At 37.4% G+C, this 14,502-nt stretch overlaps 1 protein-coding gene across 1 annotated transcript; it reads left to right on the forward strand.

The window, feature by feature from the left end:
* Positions 1-2,318: 2,318 nt before the first annotated feature.
* USP1 (ubiquitin specific peptidase 1) lies at positions 2,319-14,299 on the forward strand. Its single transcript, XM_083359886.1, has 9 exons — positions 2,319-2,464; positions 3,866-4,096; positions 5,060-5,183; positions 6,421-6,516; positions 7,175-7,335; positions 7,811-8,499; positions 9,029-9,193; positions 11,785-11,986; positions 13,228-14,299. The coding sequence occupies exons 2-9, from the start codon at positions 3,927-3,929 to the stop codon at positions 13,949-13,951; spliced, it is 2,331 nt and encodes a 776-aa protein (XP_083216012.1). The 5' UTR covers positions 2,319-2,464; positions 3,866-3,926; the 3' UTR covers positions 13,952-14,299.
* Positions 14,300-14,502: the final 203 nt, after the last annotated feature.

Consider the following 14,502-nt stretch of genomic DNA (forward strand, 5'->3'; position numbering starts at 1 on the left):
TGGATCATGGAGAAAGCTAGAGTTCCAGAAAAACATCTACTTCTGCTTCATTGACTATGCTAAAGCCTTTGATCGTGTGGATCATAACAAACTGTGGCAAGTCCTTAAAGAGATGGGCATACCAGACCATCTTATTTGTCTCTTGAGAAACCTATATGCAGGCCAAGAAGCAACAGTGAGAACTGGACACGGAACCACTGATTGGTTCAAAATTGGGAAAGGAGTCCGGCAAGGCTGTATACTGTCGCCTTGCCTATTTAACTTATATGCAGAGCACATCATGAGAAAGGCAGGGCTAGATGAATCAAAAGTTGGAATTAAGATTGCCGGAAGAAACATCAACAGCCTAAGATATGCAGATGATACCACTCTAATGGCAGAAAGTGAAGAGGAACTAAAGAGCCTCTTGTTGCGAGTGAAGAAGGAGAGTGCAAAAGTTGGGTTGAAACTAAACATTAAGAAAACCAAGATCATGGCATCCGTCCCTCTCAATTCCTGGCAAATAGATGGGGAAGAAATGGAGGTAGTGACAGATTTTATTTTCCTGGGCTCCAAGATCACTGCAGATGGGGACTGTAGCCAAGAAATTAAAAGACGCTTGCTCCTTGAGAGGAAAGCCATGTCAAATCTAGACAGCACACTAAAAAGCAGAGACATCACCCTGTCAACAAAAGTGCGTATAGTCAAGGCGATGGTCTTCCCAGTTGCAATGTATGGCAGTGAAAGCTGGACCATAAGAAAGGCTGAGTGCCAAAGAATTGAAGCCTTTGAACTATGGTGCTGGAGAAGACTCCTGCGAGTCCCTTGGACTGCAAGGCGATCAAACCGGTCAGTCCTAGAGGAGATCAACCCTGACTGCTCTTTAGAAGGCCAGATCCTGAAGCTAAAACTCAAATACTTTGGCCACCTAATGAGAAGGAAGGACTCACTGGAGAAGAGCCTAATGCTGGAAAAGATTGAGGGCAATAGAAGAAGGGGATGACAGAGAATGAGGTGGCTGGATGGAGTCACTGAAGCAGTAGGCATGAGCTTAGATGGACTCCAGAAGATGGTAGAGGACAGGAAGGCCTGGAGGAACATTGTCCATAGGGTCGCGATGGATGCATAGGGCTGCAAAATTTTCAACAATCACTAGATGGAAATAAAAATAATTGTTTACATTTGGTTTGGTCACCTCACAGGACTGTTGTGGGGAAAACAGGGGGAAGGTATGTTAAATATGTTCCTCACCTTGACTTAGTGCTTGACTTTACCATCACAATTGAGCCCAAAATTTCTGTTAAGTGAGACTTAAGTGAATTTTACTCCATCTTATGACCTTTCTTGCTGCAGTCAAGTGAATCACAGCAGTTGATAACTTAAGTGACTCAGTTGTTAAGGCTTCCCCTGTTGACTTTTCTTTGTTGGAAGGTAGCAAAAACGTGATCACATCACCTTGGGACATGGCAAAGGTTGCAAGAATGAACCAGTTGCCAGGCATCTGAATCTTAAATCACGCAATCACGGAGATGCTGCAACGGTCGTGACTGTGAAAAACGGTCAGGTGGCTTGTTTTCAGTGTCGTCGTAGCTTTGAACGGTCACTAAATGAAGCGTTGTAAGTCGAGGACTGCTTGTATTTGTAAAAGATAATAAAGGCGGGATACACCAAAAGCGAGAGGCACCAATTGCCTTTCTAAGTCTCTCGCCGAGCGGAAAAGCAGGCGATTATTGTATTGACTTGTATTTCTCTCTTCTCTTTCCCTTCGAGCCTAACGCGTTGGTATTAACTGCCCTTCCTCGAGCACCGTTTGCAGCTCAACGCGGAGACCCGCCGATTCGTCTGGATTTTAATAGCGAGGCCAAGTGCACCTCCCTTCCCTTTCAAAAGTCCATCCCTCCGCGGGGCCCCTCCCTTTCCTCAACCGTTAGATGGCCGCGTTTAAATGCGCCCCCCCCACCGTCCTAGCGATCCAATCGGGGTTGAGGCCAGAGCGGAATTATTCACATCTTCCTTACGCTCGCTTACACCCATCTACGTCGCTGGATTTGAGCCTTTCCAACCAGGCCTCTACCGCCGCACGCGCGCTTCACCCGAGGACCCTTTTTTAGTCCTCCCAGCCAAGTGCCTGACCGAAGAGACCGGGAGGGAGACTTTTTTATTGGCCCCCGTTCTCCGTTCGGAAACGGAAGCCGTCCCTGAATAAGCGATGGGGGCCGTCCGCTCCCGTTTTTACCTCGTCCCGCCTTGGAAAGGGGAGGAAGGGTTATTTTGAAAACAGGCGTTCGCGCCGGCGGGGCCGAGTCCCGCGGCGCGACAAACGCGGGCGAAAAAGGGGTCCTGGGAGAGAGTCAAAACGCGCCAAGTTTCTCGGGGCGGGGGCGGCCGAGTTTGGACTAACCCAATACTGGTGTACGCCGTCTCCTTGTCCCCCCCCCCCCACGTTTCAGCCTTTGGGAGCGCGCAGAACGGCAAGATGTAGCGGGTGAGGAAATGCGACCGCGGCCCGATCAGCGAGCCAAGAGGCGCGGGAGTTAGTCCCGCCGGCTGGGCAGAAACCCGGTGGCTTTTTTTTTGTGTTTTAGCCTGGGGCTATGTAAAGAGCTACCTCTTCCATCCTTGAGGACTAGCAAACTTAAGCTCGTCGTCCACCCTCCCTGGTTGAGCCGCGTCTGCTTTAAAATAGCCCTGAAGCGTTGAGGTTCCGGCTAGGCTGAGGAGAAGTGGCTCTTTCCACCGCTTCTCCCGCCAATTGAGGAGGGCGGCGGGGGGTGACCATGGTTGGAAAGGATGCGGTGGGGATAGGCTAGCCGGGGTGGGTAGTCGTCGTGGGGAAAGACGGAGGGTTGACTTTCGGCTTTGCGCCCTGTTCGTGTGGAAGCAAGTGTCAGGCGTGGTCGTGGCGGGAACGGGTAGAGAGTCCGGCTGCTGAGGCTAACGGCGATCTTGAGGCGGTGGGGGCGGAATGTGTGTGTGTGTATACACACACACACACACTATATATATATATATATATACACACACACATATACATATATATATACACACATATATACACATGCACACATATACATATATATACATACACACACACACACAAACACATATCTTCCTTGCTTCTCAGCTAACAGAGAGAGAAAGACAGACTGACTGAGACCTAGGGGTTAAAACAACTGCTTAAGACACAGTCGGCCCAGGTTCGAATCTCAGAAGGGTATGGCTGACTGATGAGAACAAATAAGTTTGAAATGTTCTTATCGGTCTCCCTTTATTCTTTGTTAGCAAGCCAAAAAATTTACATATATATATACACACATACACACATATATATCTATATATGTGTGTGTGTGTATACATATATATATACATATACACACACACGCACACACACACATATATATATATACACACTCACTGTGTTTCTCAAGATTAGCAACTATAAAATGTGAGGACTCAAACTCCCTGAATGCCCCAGTGGGCTCAGAAGCTTCTGCCCACCTTTAGGAACTATAAAGGTAAAGGTTCCCCCGCACATGCGTGCTAGTCGTTTCCAACTCTAGGGGCCGGTGCTCATCTCCGTTTCAAAGCCGAAGAGCCAGCGCTTGTCCGAGGACGTCTCCGTGGTCTACTATCCATTAAATTTGCAGGAAGCCTCTAAAAGGCCCCACTTGAAAGTAACTGGCTTGCTATCTTTCCTGCAGAAGATACTTTCTTTCACAAAGTCAAAGCCATCAGACCTATGACGCCTTGATAAAAGTGCATCTACTATAGAACCAGCCCCCTCTTTGTTGGGCCCGGATGTTTTTTCGAGTAATATGTGGGGGGGGAGAGGGAGAGGGACAACACCACTTAATAAAACACAAACGTCTTTTGTGTGCTTCAACAGGAGTAACTGCAGATTACAGTTCTCTTTCATGCCTTCCTCAACGTTTGGCTGAGGGGGGAAAATGCCTGGCGTGTTGCCCAGTGACAGTCACGGACTTTCAAGAGATACGCCAGCAGCGAAAAGCAGGCTGTCACTGAAGTTTTTCCAGAAAAGGGAAACAAAAAGAGCACTAGATTTTGTAGAATCAGCGGAAAATGAACAAAAGACATCAGCCTATGAGCCTTCTGAAATGTAAGCTTTTTAGTTTGTAACAAATAGAGCAAAAAGTTCGAAAACTTTTTTAAAAAAGTTGTGCGTACTCAGTTGCATACTTAAATCACAGTAAAAGGTATACAGTAGAGGATTTTAAGCATGCAAATGTAGACTTTTCCCATTCTGGTCCAGTGTCTTGGACAGAGGCAATCAATTTATGGCACCATGCAGGAAGGGGTTGAGGCAAGACAGTGTGGTATTTATGAAAAATATATTAGTTATGCTAAGCTGATATTGGATATATTGAAAGATACTAGCCGCTTTAATATTTCCCTTACAGCAGGATAGATAATTTGTGGCCCCAGTGCTGCTTTTTTTTATGGCTTCCAGAGGCCCTCTTCTGGCTTCAGTTGCTATAAACATAAGACAGTTTCCTGGTGTTTTGAGGTGAGAAGTATTTAAAAACCAGTGGAAGCCCTAAAATATGCTCAGCAAGTTAAAAAGAAAATTCCATTCATATCTTTAAATTTTTACTCCATCCAGTTTTCATCATCATCATCCATTCATTGTAGCCCTTGATCACCTAACAAATATTAAGTTCAGCCCTGGGCCTCAAGTAGATTACCCATCTAATTTATGTAAATAAGCTTTTACTGTTTTAGATCTTTATCAGTTTAGATATAAAAATGCCTTCAGAAACTAGTTTGCAGCATGTTAAAAAGTGTGCTATAATGTTAAACAATACCTTTTGAGTTGATTTTGTAAATATTAAAAGTGTATATTAATTTTTAAAAATGTTGATTGCTGTACTGTAAGTGTACCCTGAATACATAATTGTTTAGAATCTAAATTCATGTAAGTGTTGTAAACCTAAATGTACTTATTTGGGCAGTTCATTAAAGTATGTGTGTCTTCTGGAAAGTTATGTATAGGATAGTATTATTAAAATGCATGCTATATTTTTCATATGCATTTTGAAATTGATCTTTTTTATATTACTAGTGATCAGATAGTTCCTGCAGCACAACCTCTTTCACCTGCCTGTTGTGATAAAAAAGACAACATGCTACCTTTTGTGGGCTTGAACAATCTTGGAAATACTTGTTATCTTAACAGTATACTTCAGGTAAATTTTTATATGGTTTTAGAAATGTAATGTTTTTGGTTTTCTAATTGGATGAAGCAGGTTATTTTAAAAAAGCACATATAAAGCAAATATTTCTGTATTTTTATTTAATCTTTGCTCTCTTGTCAACATCCTTTTCATGGTAAGATACTGATAAGTTGTCTTTCAAAAGAAACTTTTAGAGCTTAATCTGTACCAGAAAAAATGTTTTGTAATGTTAATTTCATGTCCTATTTTAGTGATATTTAGCTGTTTCAAAGTTTAATTTTTTGCAAGTGTTTTATCCCTTACAAGTAGAAATGTGCTATTGATTAAAACAATTATAATGCAATGTGAATATTTTCCATGCTGATCACCCATTATTTGCATATAAATGCTTTCTGGAATGTTCTTATTCAAACTTTTTTTTATAACTACATTATTATTGTTCTTTTCCTATTGCCCAAAGTACTCCTCATTCACTTTTTACTAACTCTATATTCTCCTCTTTTAATATCTTATTCCTTCCTTTAGCTTAGATGTCTGACCTATAAATACCAAACCCACATTTGGCCTTGTTAGGTTTGACTATCTTATCTATTTCACAGAAGAGGAACTAGGCATCTTTGATAATAAATTCACAACTCCTTTCCCCCAATGTAAATGTGAATAGGCATTCATACACATTAGAGCAACATATAAGCACAATTTTAAAGAAAACTGTAAAGATTACTGAATAAAATTAACATACTAAAAACAAGTAAAGCATACTCAGTTTAAGAAACCCCTAAATAAATATTAAACAAAAAAGCATACCTCTCCTGCCAAATATGCATATCCTCCTCAGATTTGAAGTCGAAACCACATCACTCCAAAACATGCAGAAAGCATTTTCTGCTTCTAGGTTGGTTATGACTTTTCTGTACTTGCACAAAAAGGATGGAATCTCTTGCTATACAAATAATTTTATATGTACTGCCTTCTCTCTTTTTTAAAGTAGCTGATCACACATCTTTCTTCAGTGTTATAATAAACAAGTTAAGTAACATAATGAAGGTATGTCATCAGAGACCTACTATATATGCAAAAGTTTACAACTTTGATATCTTAGCTAAAAAGTAGCATGTAGTTCAGGATCATTTGTTGATTGTGAGTTTAAATATGATTTCTGGTTCAAATGTTTAAAGCATGTATATTATATTTGAATTTTTCCACATATAATGTATTCTTAATTTTTTATTTTCTATTTTAATTTTAGGTGCTCTATTTTTGTCCTGGCTTTAAAACAGGAGTGAAACAATTGTTTAATATAATTTCAAAAAGGAAGGAAAATTTAAAGGATGAAATAGATAAGGTGAGATTTACTGCCCACTATTAGGTATATCATAAGCTACCTTTAGAGAATTCAGAATGATGTAACAGTTTTGTTTTTTTAGAAGGAATTTATAAGAAACTTACAAACACAGTTATATTATCAGGACAATTAATCACATATCCTGATGCAATCATATGCAGGTTCTTGATGGCTCACCTCATGAGAAAACAATGCATAATCATAAAAAAATAATTGAAAAATAGAAAACCATACATATAGGATAATGTCTGGCATCAGTCCCCAAATGAAAAATTATTTCCAGAAGCTTCTGGAAGGCAGTAGGTTGCAGCCAAATGCGTATTTTTGCAGGAAACCATTTCAGAGGTTTAGTCTTGATACATGTTGACTCCCCTCTCATTCAGAAAATGATGGAGAGCCAGTTGCTTCTTCTGGCAGGATCAAAGGGCTGGGCTGACTCTAGATACAGGCCTGCCCTGCTTATATAAACATGCATGTAACAATGGAAAGGCCGATAATATTTATTCCACTTTTTAAATATCTCCTCTCATGGTTGCATGAATTTATAGTAACAAAAGTTAGACATGCATGTCAATGATACAAAAAGACTATATTTTCATATAACAAATAATAGGGAAAAAGATAAATTAGTAAAGCAAACAATTTTCTGTCTTTATAGGAAACTACTAAAGAAAATTCTTTTGGAAGTTATGAATTGGTATGCAGCTTACATACTTTGATTGTTTCAGTTGAACAGCTTCAGGCAAGCTTTCTTTTAAATCCAGATAAATATACAGATGAACTTGCTACTCAACCAAGAAGACTGCTAAATACGCTTAGGTAGTAATGATTTTTTTTTTACAGTGTTTCCAAATATAAGAAACTGCCTATTTCGAAATACTACAATAGCCTTCTGTAAGCACTACTGTATTATTTGTATTAAGGACATATAGTCTTATACTTATAGAAAATTTCTGGCAAATTATTAGTACTTTTAATTGATGTAGCTCAATAATTACCAGTTTAGAGTTTGCTTCTTGTGTGATCTCAATGGTATAAGTCTTAATGATTAAAATTAACAGTAATTTTGGTCTGGGCAGGCTTTTTATAAATTAATGCACATATAATCTTTCTAAATGAAACTGCTTAGTTTGAACTATGTTCTCTATAATAGTTAAATTGCAGTTCTTGTATACCTTGGAAAATGGTTACTAAGGTTGCTTAGGCTCATATATTTCCTTGTACAAGTTTTATAAATACTATTAGATTTAAGTTAACTGAGTGTATATATTCTTTATTTCTCATGTACTTATAGAGAGCTAAATCCCATGTATGAAGGATATTTGCAGCATGATGCTCAAGAAGTATTACAATGTATATTAGGACATATACAAGGAACTTGTCAGCTCTTAAAGGAGGAACTACGACGGAAATCACTGGAGGAGCCTGCAGTTCAACTGAAAGAAAAGTTGGATGCCAATGGCACTAGCTTTGGGGAAGATGACATTGTGCTCCAGAGCCAAACTATAAAGAATTATGAAAACAAAACAAAGCAAGAAAATGCAAAGAGGAAAAATGTTATGGAAGGTGGTAATGAAAAGAAAAAATCAAAAGTCTTCAAAGAGAAAAACGGAGTAGAAGAAAATTTGAGACAGACTCGGTCGAAAAGAAAAGCTTTGGAAGAAAAAGTAGAAAATCAAACTGAAGCTATCATCAAACAGTCTGTTGAAAATGAAAATACAAAACCAGTACATAAAAAATCAAGACTTAGATTAAATTGGTTAAAATCTTCAAATGACCAGCCTAGCATTTTATCTAAATTTTGTAGTCTGGGAAAGCTGAAAACAAATTTGGTGTCCAAAGATCAAGTTAAAGACATTAACAACTGTGAATTTACAGACAGTTCCCTCAAGTATGAAAACGATAGCAAATCAAACAGAGAATGTTGTGATTCTTCATCTATGAAAACTACAGCTGGAGAAAGAACTGAATGCTTCAGTCAAGGTTAGCCTATGCCCGCGACATGGGAGAGTGGGAATTTTACCAGCTTCGATGCTCTAGTGATCTGATCATCCTTCTGTGCCATCAAATTTAATAGTAAAATTTATAACCAATTATTAGCTGTAAGAGAAGGCAAAGTAAACCATGCATCTAGGTTTTTTTGCCTCTGCACATGTGTTTACCTCCAAGCGAAATGCAATTTTCCTATGAGTATCTCAAACAAGCATGGTTAAATCTTTCCATGTGTGCGCTCCGTCCATATAAACAGAACTTTGTAATATTATTAGCATATCTGTGTTCCAGTGTCACATCTGAAGTACATTGTTTAAATAAAAAGTGTGTTATGGAGTAGAATAAGATGGTCTTGACATAAGAAGTCTTCCAACTATTCTGCTTCAGTCATTCTCCTTTTTACTACAGTTATTCAAACTCATTGATAAAATATCAAGGAATTTTTTTAAAAAATCTGTTTCATTAAACAAAATCCGTTCAGAGAAAATATTTCACTTAATCTGCGGTTTTTTTTGTACAGAATTGGCTATCTTCAATTTAGTGGAGAGACTCTTCCAAGGTCAATTGGTCTTACGAACCCGATGTTTAGAGTGTGAGTGCTTTACTGAGAGAAGAGAAGATTTTCAAGATATCAGTGTACCCGTTCAAAAAGATGAGCTCTTAAAAGTAGAGGAGAATTCTGAAAGTAAGTAGAACCTCCAAAGTGAAAATAGGTACACGTTCATAATTTATACTAGAACTTTATTGGATAGCAGGTGTTGCTATAGAGAGTACTCGGGATACTACACCTTAAACCTTTGAAGTGTATGTTGATTACTTTAAATTTCCCTTAGCAAATACTGCTTTATCATTTAGTTACAAAGGTGGAATGAAACTTGTGGGTTCCTAGTCCACTTTAGGCATATTGAGTTGATTTTAAATAAGCTTCGGCGTTAGTAATTTCTCTCCACATTTCTTTTAAGAAAATGTAGATTCGATAATTAATTAAATGTAGATCCATTCCTAGAAACATAGAAAACTGGTGGCAGAAAAAGACCTAGTGATTCACCAAGTTTGCCCTTTGAGTTTGTTTTTGTCTATTATTTTTAATTTTTATATTTTATTTTTTTCATTTTTGTCAGATGGACGGACATGTATTTTATTTCAAACATGTTTAAACTCAGTTACTGATGACTGATTCACTACCTCCTCTGGAAGTCGATTCCAAGCTTTCACTGCTCTTTCTGTGAAGTAATAATTTCTAACATTTGAACTTCCTCCTTGTCTGTTTAAAGCAGGCATGTCAAACTGCCGCCCCGCGGGCCAGATGCATCACGACGAAACCACGCCCACCCCATTGCCGGCAGTGGGGGAAAAGTTGTGATCCACCACGCGACGTCTTGTGACGTCATGAGTTTGACATGCCTGGTTTAAAGTTATACCCCCGTATTTTTGATTTCTGTGTTACATTGCTAGGACCAAAAGCAGAGAGATGGACTGGAAAATTAGCCAGGACTAAAAATTGCCATGTGCGAGAATTACAGGAAGGAGTATTCCAACCATCCTAGGAATATTAAATAGCGTTTAGTGCAGAAAAAGCCTGAAAGTCTAGATATTATTTATAGAAAGTTAATTGGATGTCAAAGTGATAAAGTATAAATCATCTAAGGGAAGCCTGCATCAGGAATCTTACTGTTTTTACATTTCAAAAAAATAATTCTCCACACAGTAAAACCCTTTAGTGTATTTTTATCTAACATTCAGCTTTGAAAAATAGCTAATTTTTGTTTGCAAACTATCGAGTGCCCAAAGATGCAGAATGTAAGATAGTGAAACAAATAAGCGTATTTGTATCATTTATCATTTATTACTGCTAAGCTTGTAAGCCACCCTGAGTCTTCGGAGAAGGGCGGGATATAAATGGAATTAAAATAAAATAAATAAAATAAATTTATTTTTATTTTAATCCCATTTATATCCCGCCCTTCTCCGAAGACTCAGGGCGGCTTACAATCTAAGCACAAATTAAATGTGCTTAGCAATAGCCTTCATTCTATGTATATGCCTGCTTATTAGGGCTTTCACCCCCCCCCCCAAAGTGGCATTATTACAAAGTCAGCTTAATTGCCCCCAACAATCTGGGTCCTCATGTATGTATCATGTGCCTAAATCACTTTTTCCCCCAGCCATAAGATTAGTTTAATTCTCTCCACAGTGGTCAGAAGGAAAGTTCTCTTTTACGTTTTTACCAGTACTCTACTTTTTCAAAAAATTAAGTATCTTGGTGTTTTCCTAAAAGAAAGTATGTCTCAGGGTATGTATGGGCTAGGAGAATTTGAGATCCTAAAGAAGCTCATCTGTGAATTTAAATTTATTCAGCAGAACATTCTATTTTTTTCGATGTTTAATAGTAAAAGTGAATTTTAATCTATGAAATTCTGCTAGTTAAAAAAAATCCCACACTATGAATGAAAAGTAGTTTAGATTCTCTTGCTTTCATCAATGAAGCACAATGATTGTATGGGGTTAACTTTTCGGAGGGAGATTCAATAAATGTCATTGATGTCATAAATTCTTTAGGAACTTCCTCTGTTTTTTGTCCTAAATATCTTTGTCATGTTCATTGTCTATGAGACAATGTACTTAAGCTATTTGTGTCTTTGTCCAATTTAGGAATTTTCATCTTTACTTTTAAATATCCTATTCTAGTGTATTACATCATAAAGGGAGATACATAATTCCATCTTGTATGTTTATGACAAACACATATTACTGGAAAGTTGTGTACATTGCTCAGTTCAGAAAAGAATTTTTAGGATATTTTTTTCAGTACAATATCTAATAACCTGTTACACAAGCTGGTTTGATGTAGTGACTGAACGAGGGAAAACCTGAACTGGATTTGCCCCAAATGTATGACAGTTTCTTTGTAGCAAATTTTTTTCTCCACCTCTAGTTTTTAAAAATTCTGCTATAAATGTAGTTAAAGTGTCTGTATTAATGCTGCCAAGGCAATAAGGCTGTACTACTTAATGGACATTACTGATTCCTCACTATCTTAAATTATGGCATTCTTTGACCCAATATCAATAAGCTGAGGACAGAAACTTGACCTTGAAATTCTGAGATAAGACCAAAATATAAAAACCAATATTCTTAACGTTGTAACTCCTTACCTTGTGTTCTTACAAATAATTTGTTTTTCCAATTTTTACTGCTGCTATAATTAACAGCAATTTGCCTTTGCACTTGCAGAACAATTGTATTAAATATTGTTGAATTAATGTTATCTCTTAGTTTCCCCAGAACCCAAGACAGATGTAAAGACTTTGAAATGGGCAATTTCACAGTTTGCTTCCATAGAGAGGATTGTGGGAGAAGATAAATACTTTTGTGAAAATTGTCTCCATTACACAGAAGCGGAACGCAGTCTTTTGTTTGATAAAATGCCTGAAGTTGTAACAATCCACCTGAAGTGCTTTGCTGCAAGTGGCTTAGAGTGAGTATTGGGTATAAATAATATGAAAAAATTATTGGAAGCCAATTAAAATTTAGACTAATGATAAAATGAAAACCGTTTACTGTCAAACATTATTTAGATGTTAATTAGCATTTATGTTTAATAGATACTGAATGAAAAATAGGATCCCATAAATTATTCTATGGAGGGATAAATTTTAAGATTTTATTCTATATGTAAGCTCTGTTCTCTAATTTTTATTTTTAAGATCATTCTGGATATAAGTACAACTTTGTTTGATAGTATGACTTAAACAGAATTTGGTACAACCAACTGACTTAATTTTCTTTCTCTATACGCTATTCTTTCTACTACTCATCAACCATCATGGCTTAGCAGAAAAGTGCTAAGTGCTCATATAACTTTGACAAAATTGTGTAATTAGACATCTAAAATTAATTATTTAGCTGCTACAAATAGATCTTATTGGGTACAGTCTAGTAGTGTATATAATTTCAGCAGTATGCTGGGAAAAATAAGTAGAATTTAAAGATTAATTTAGTACTTACTTGGATATATGTAGCATCTAAAATGTCTAATTTAAAATAAGGCTGATCAAATAAGATTTTTACCTTGGAGTGCTTATTCTGAATGCTTGAAAGATCTGCGTGGCTGCAAGACTGCTCTTTAGTACTGTTCGTATCTGGTGAAAAACACTCAGTTTACAAATCCATAACGCAATGCCATTCTTTTGTAAAGGTGATACCCAGTATCGTGGGCTTTTTTTATTTTTATTTATTTTAATCCCATTTATATCCCGCCCTTCTCCGAAGACTCAGGGCGGCTTACAATCTAAAACACAATGTGCTTAGCAATAGCCTTCATTCTATGTATATGCCTGCTTATTAGGGCTTTCGCCCCCCCCCCCAAGTGGCATTATTACAAAGTCATATACTGTACTTTGCCCCCAACAATCTGGTTCCTCATTTTAAAATCTAGCCAAAAATTGGCTTTCATTGTAGCATACAAATTTAAAGCAATTAAACCAAGAAGCTATTTAACCATGGATTGATTATTTTATAGATCTCAAAAGTAAGCAACAGTGAGCCTATCTCTTGCAAAAAAAAATTCTTGCCATCTTTTTGGCTGATGATCATAGAGAAAAATCAGAAAATATAGTATGAGGTTAATTTTTACAAAATAAAATATTTATTTACATCTTAAAAATGATTTTAATGGAAAGCAGTGCTCTTAACTTTACATGTTATCTTCTCCAAAAGGTTTGATTCTTATGGTGGACTCTCCAAAATAAATACTCCTCTACAGACACCTCTCAAGCTGTCCTTGGATGACTGGAGCATAAACCCAGCCAGTGAAATCTATGGATTATTTGCCATAGTGATGCACAGTGGAATTACTATCAGCAGCGGCCACTACACAGCCTCAGTGAAACTCGCAGATCTTGACAGCTTGCAAATAGACAGTGATAATTTCAGCAGTGATGCTCTTTGTAAATTTTGCCCAGAGCCACTAAATGAACAAGAAGCCAAAGCTGTCACTGAGGACTATGATGATGGTGAGGTCTCTTTTACAGTTGGAGAAAACACTCAACCTAGCAAAGGATTGAACAAAAAGAACATGGAAGCTGTGGGTCTTTTGGGCGGACAGAAAAGCAAGTCCAGCTGTGATTTGCCAAATAACAAAGTGGCCCATTCTGAGAAAGTGGCTCATGTGATGGGTGAAGCAAGAAATGCTGAATGGAACTGTCCTAAAGCAATCATGACATTTGGAGAGTGCGAACAAGCTGGCGCTACGTCCACAGGACTAGAAAATGAAGCAGCGCATGTAATGAGTTCCCTAAAACAGTATGAAGGCAAGTGGCTACTTTTTGACGATTCAGAGGTTAAACTTATAGAGGAAAGAGATTTTCTTAACTTGTTGTCTCCAATTTCGTCATCTACATCTACTCCTTATCTGCTATTTTATAAGAAAATTGTAGAGTGAGATCGTATTTTGATATGCAAATGGTAGCTTTTGAAAAACGTACAATGACAATTTTGTAGATACATGTTAAAATTATTTTCATTCTATAAGAATGGGCAAATGTGTTTTTAAAGGCAATAATTCAATTTGTAGATGTTATACAAATTGCTTTAGAATACAAGTCTGTATATATTCTGTTGAATAAATAATGTCTTAAGAGCAAGCACCATATAGCAGCGATTCCAGCTTCATCGCATTACTTGTACAGTAAATATATTATTTTTAACAAATAAAGTTGCATGTATTCAATCTTGCAAAAATTTGTAGCTGATGATGAAACATGATTTTTATATAAAAAAGGAAACTGTATCTGTGTATGATTTGATACTTCATTCCACATTTGAAAACTTCGAATTAACTTTTTCCTCCTCTATCCCATGAACATTTTGTAAGTGTTCTAATTAAGGTTGAAAACAAGATGCTCATCTCTTTTTTTGGTACAGCTAATTACGGATATTACAGTGATATTGGTATCACTGGCTAACTTCCATAACAATGGCTGTATTTCTGTA

Source organism: Vipera ursinii (assembly GCF_947247035.1).
Source record: "Vipera ursinii genome assembly, chromosome: 3".
Classification (NCBI taxonomy): Eukaryota; Metazoa; Chordata; class Lepidosauria; order Squamata; family Viperidae; genus Vipera; species Vipera ursinii.

What these genes read in the sequence shown, in the direction of transcription:
- USP1 (XM_083359886.1), top strand. Translation starts at nt 3,927, where the DNA reads ATGCCTGGCGTGTTGCCCAGTGACAGTCACGGACTTTCAAGAGATACG. An exon ending in TAAAGGATGAAATAGATAAG is followed by an intron (nt 6,517 to 7,174) that starts GTGAGATTTACT and finishes CTGTCTTTATAG; the next exon opens with GAAACTACTAAAGAAAATTC. An exon ending in AACTGAATGCTTCAGTCAAG is followed by an intron (nt 8,500 to 9,028) that starts GTTAGCCTATGC and finishes TTTTTTGTACAG; the next exon opens with AATTGGCTATCTTCAATTTA.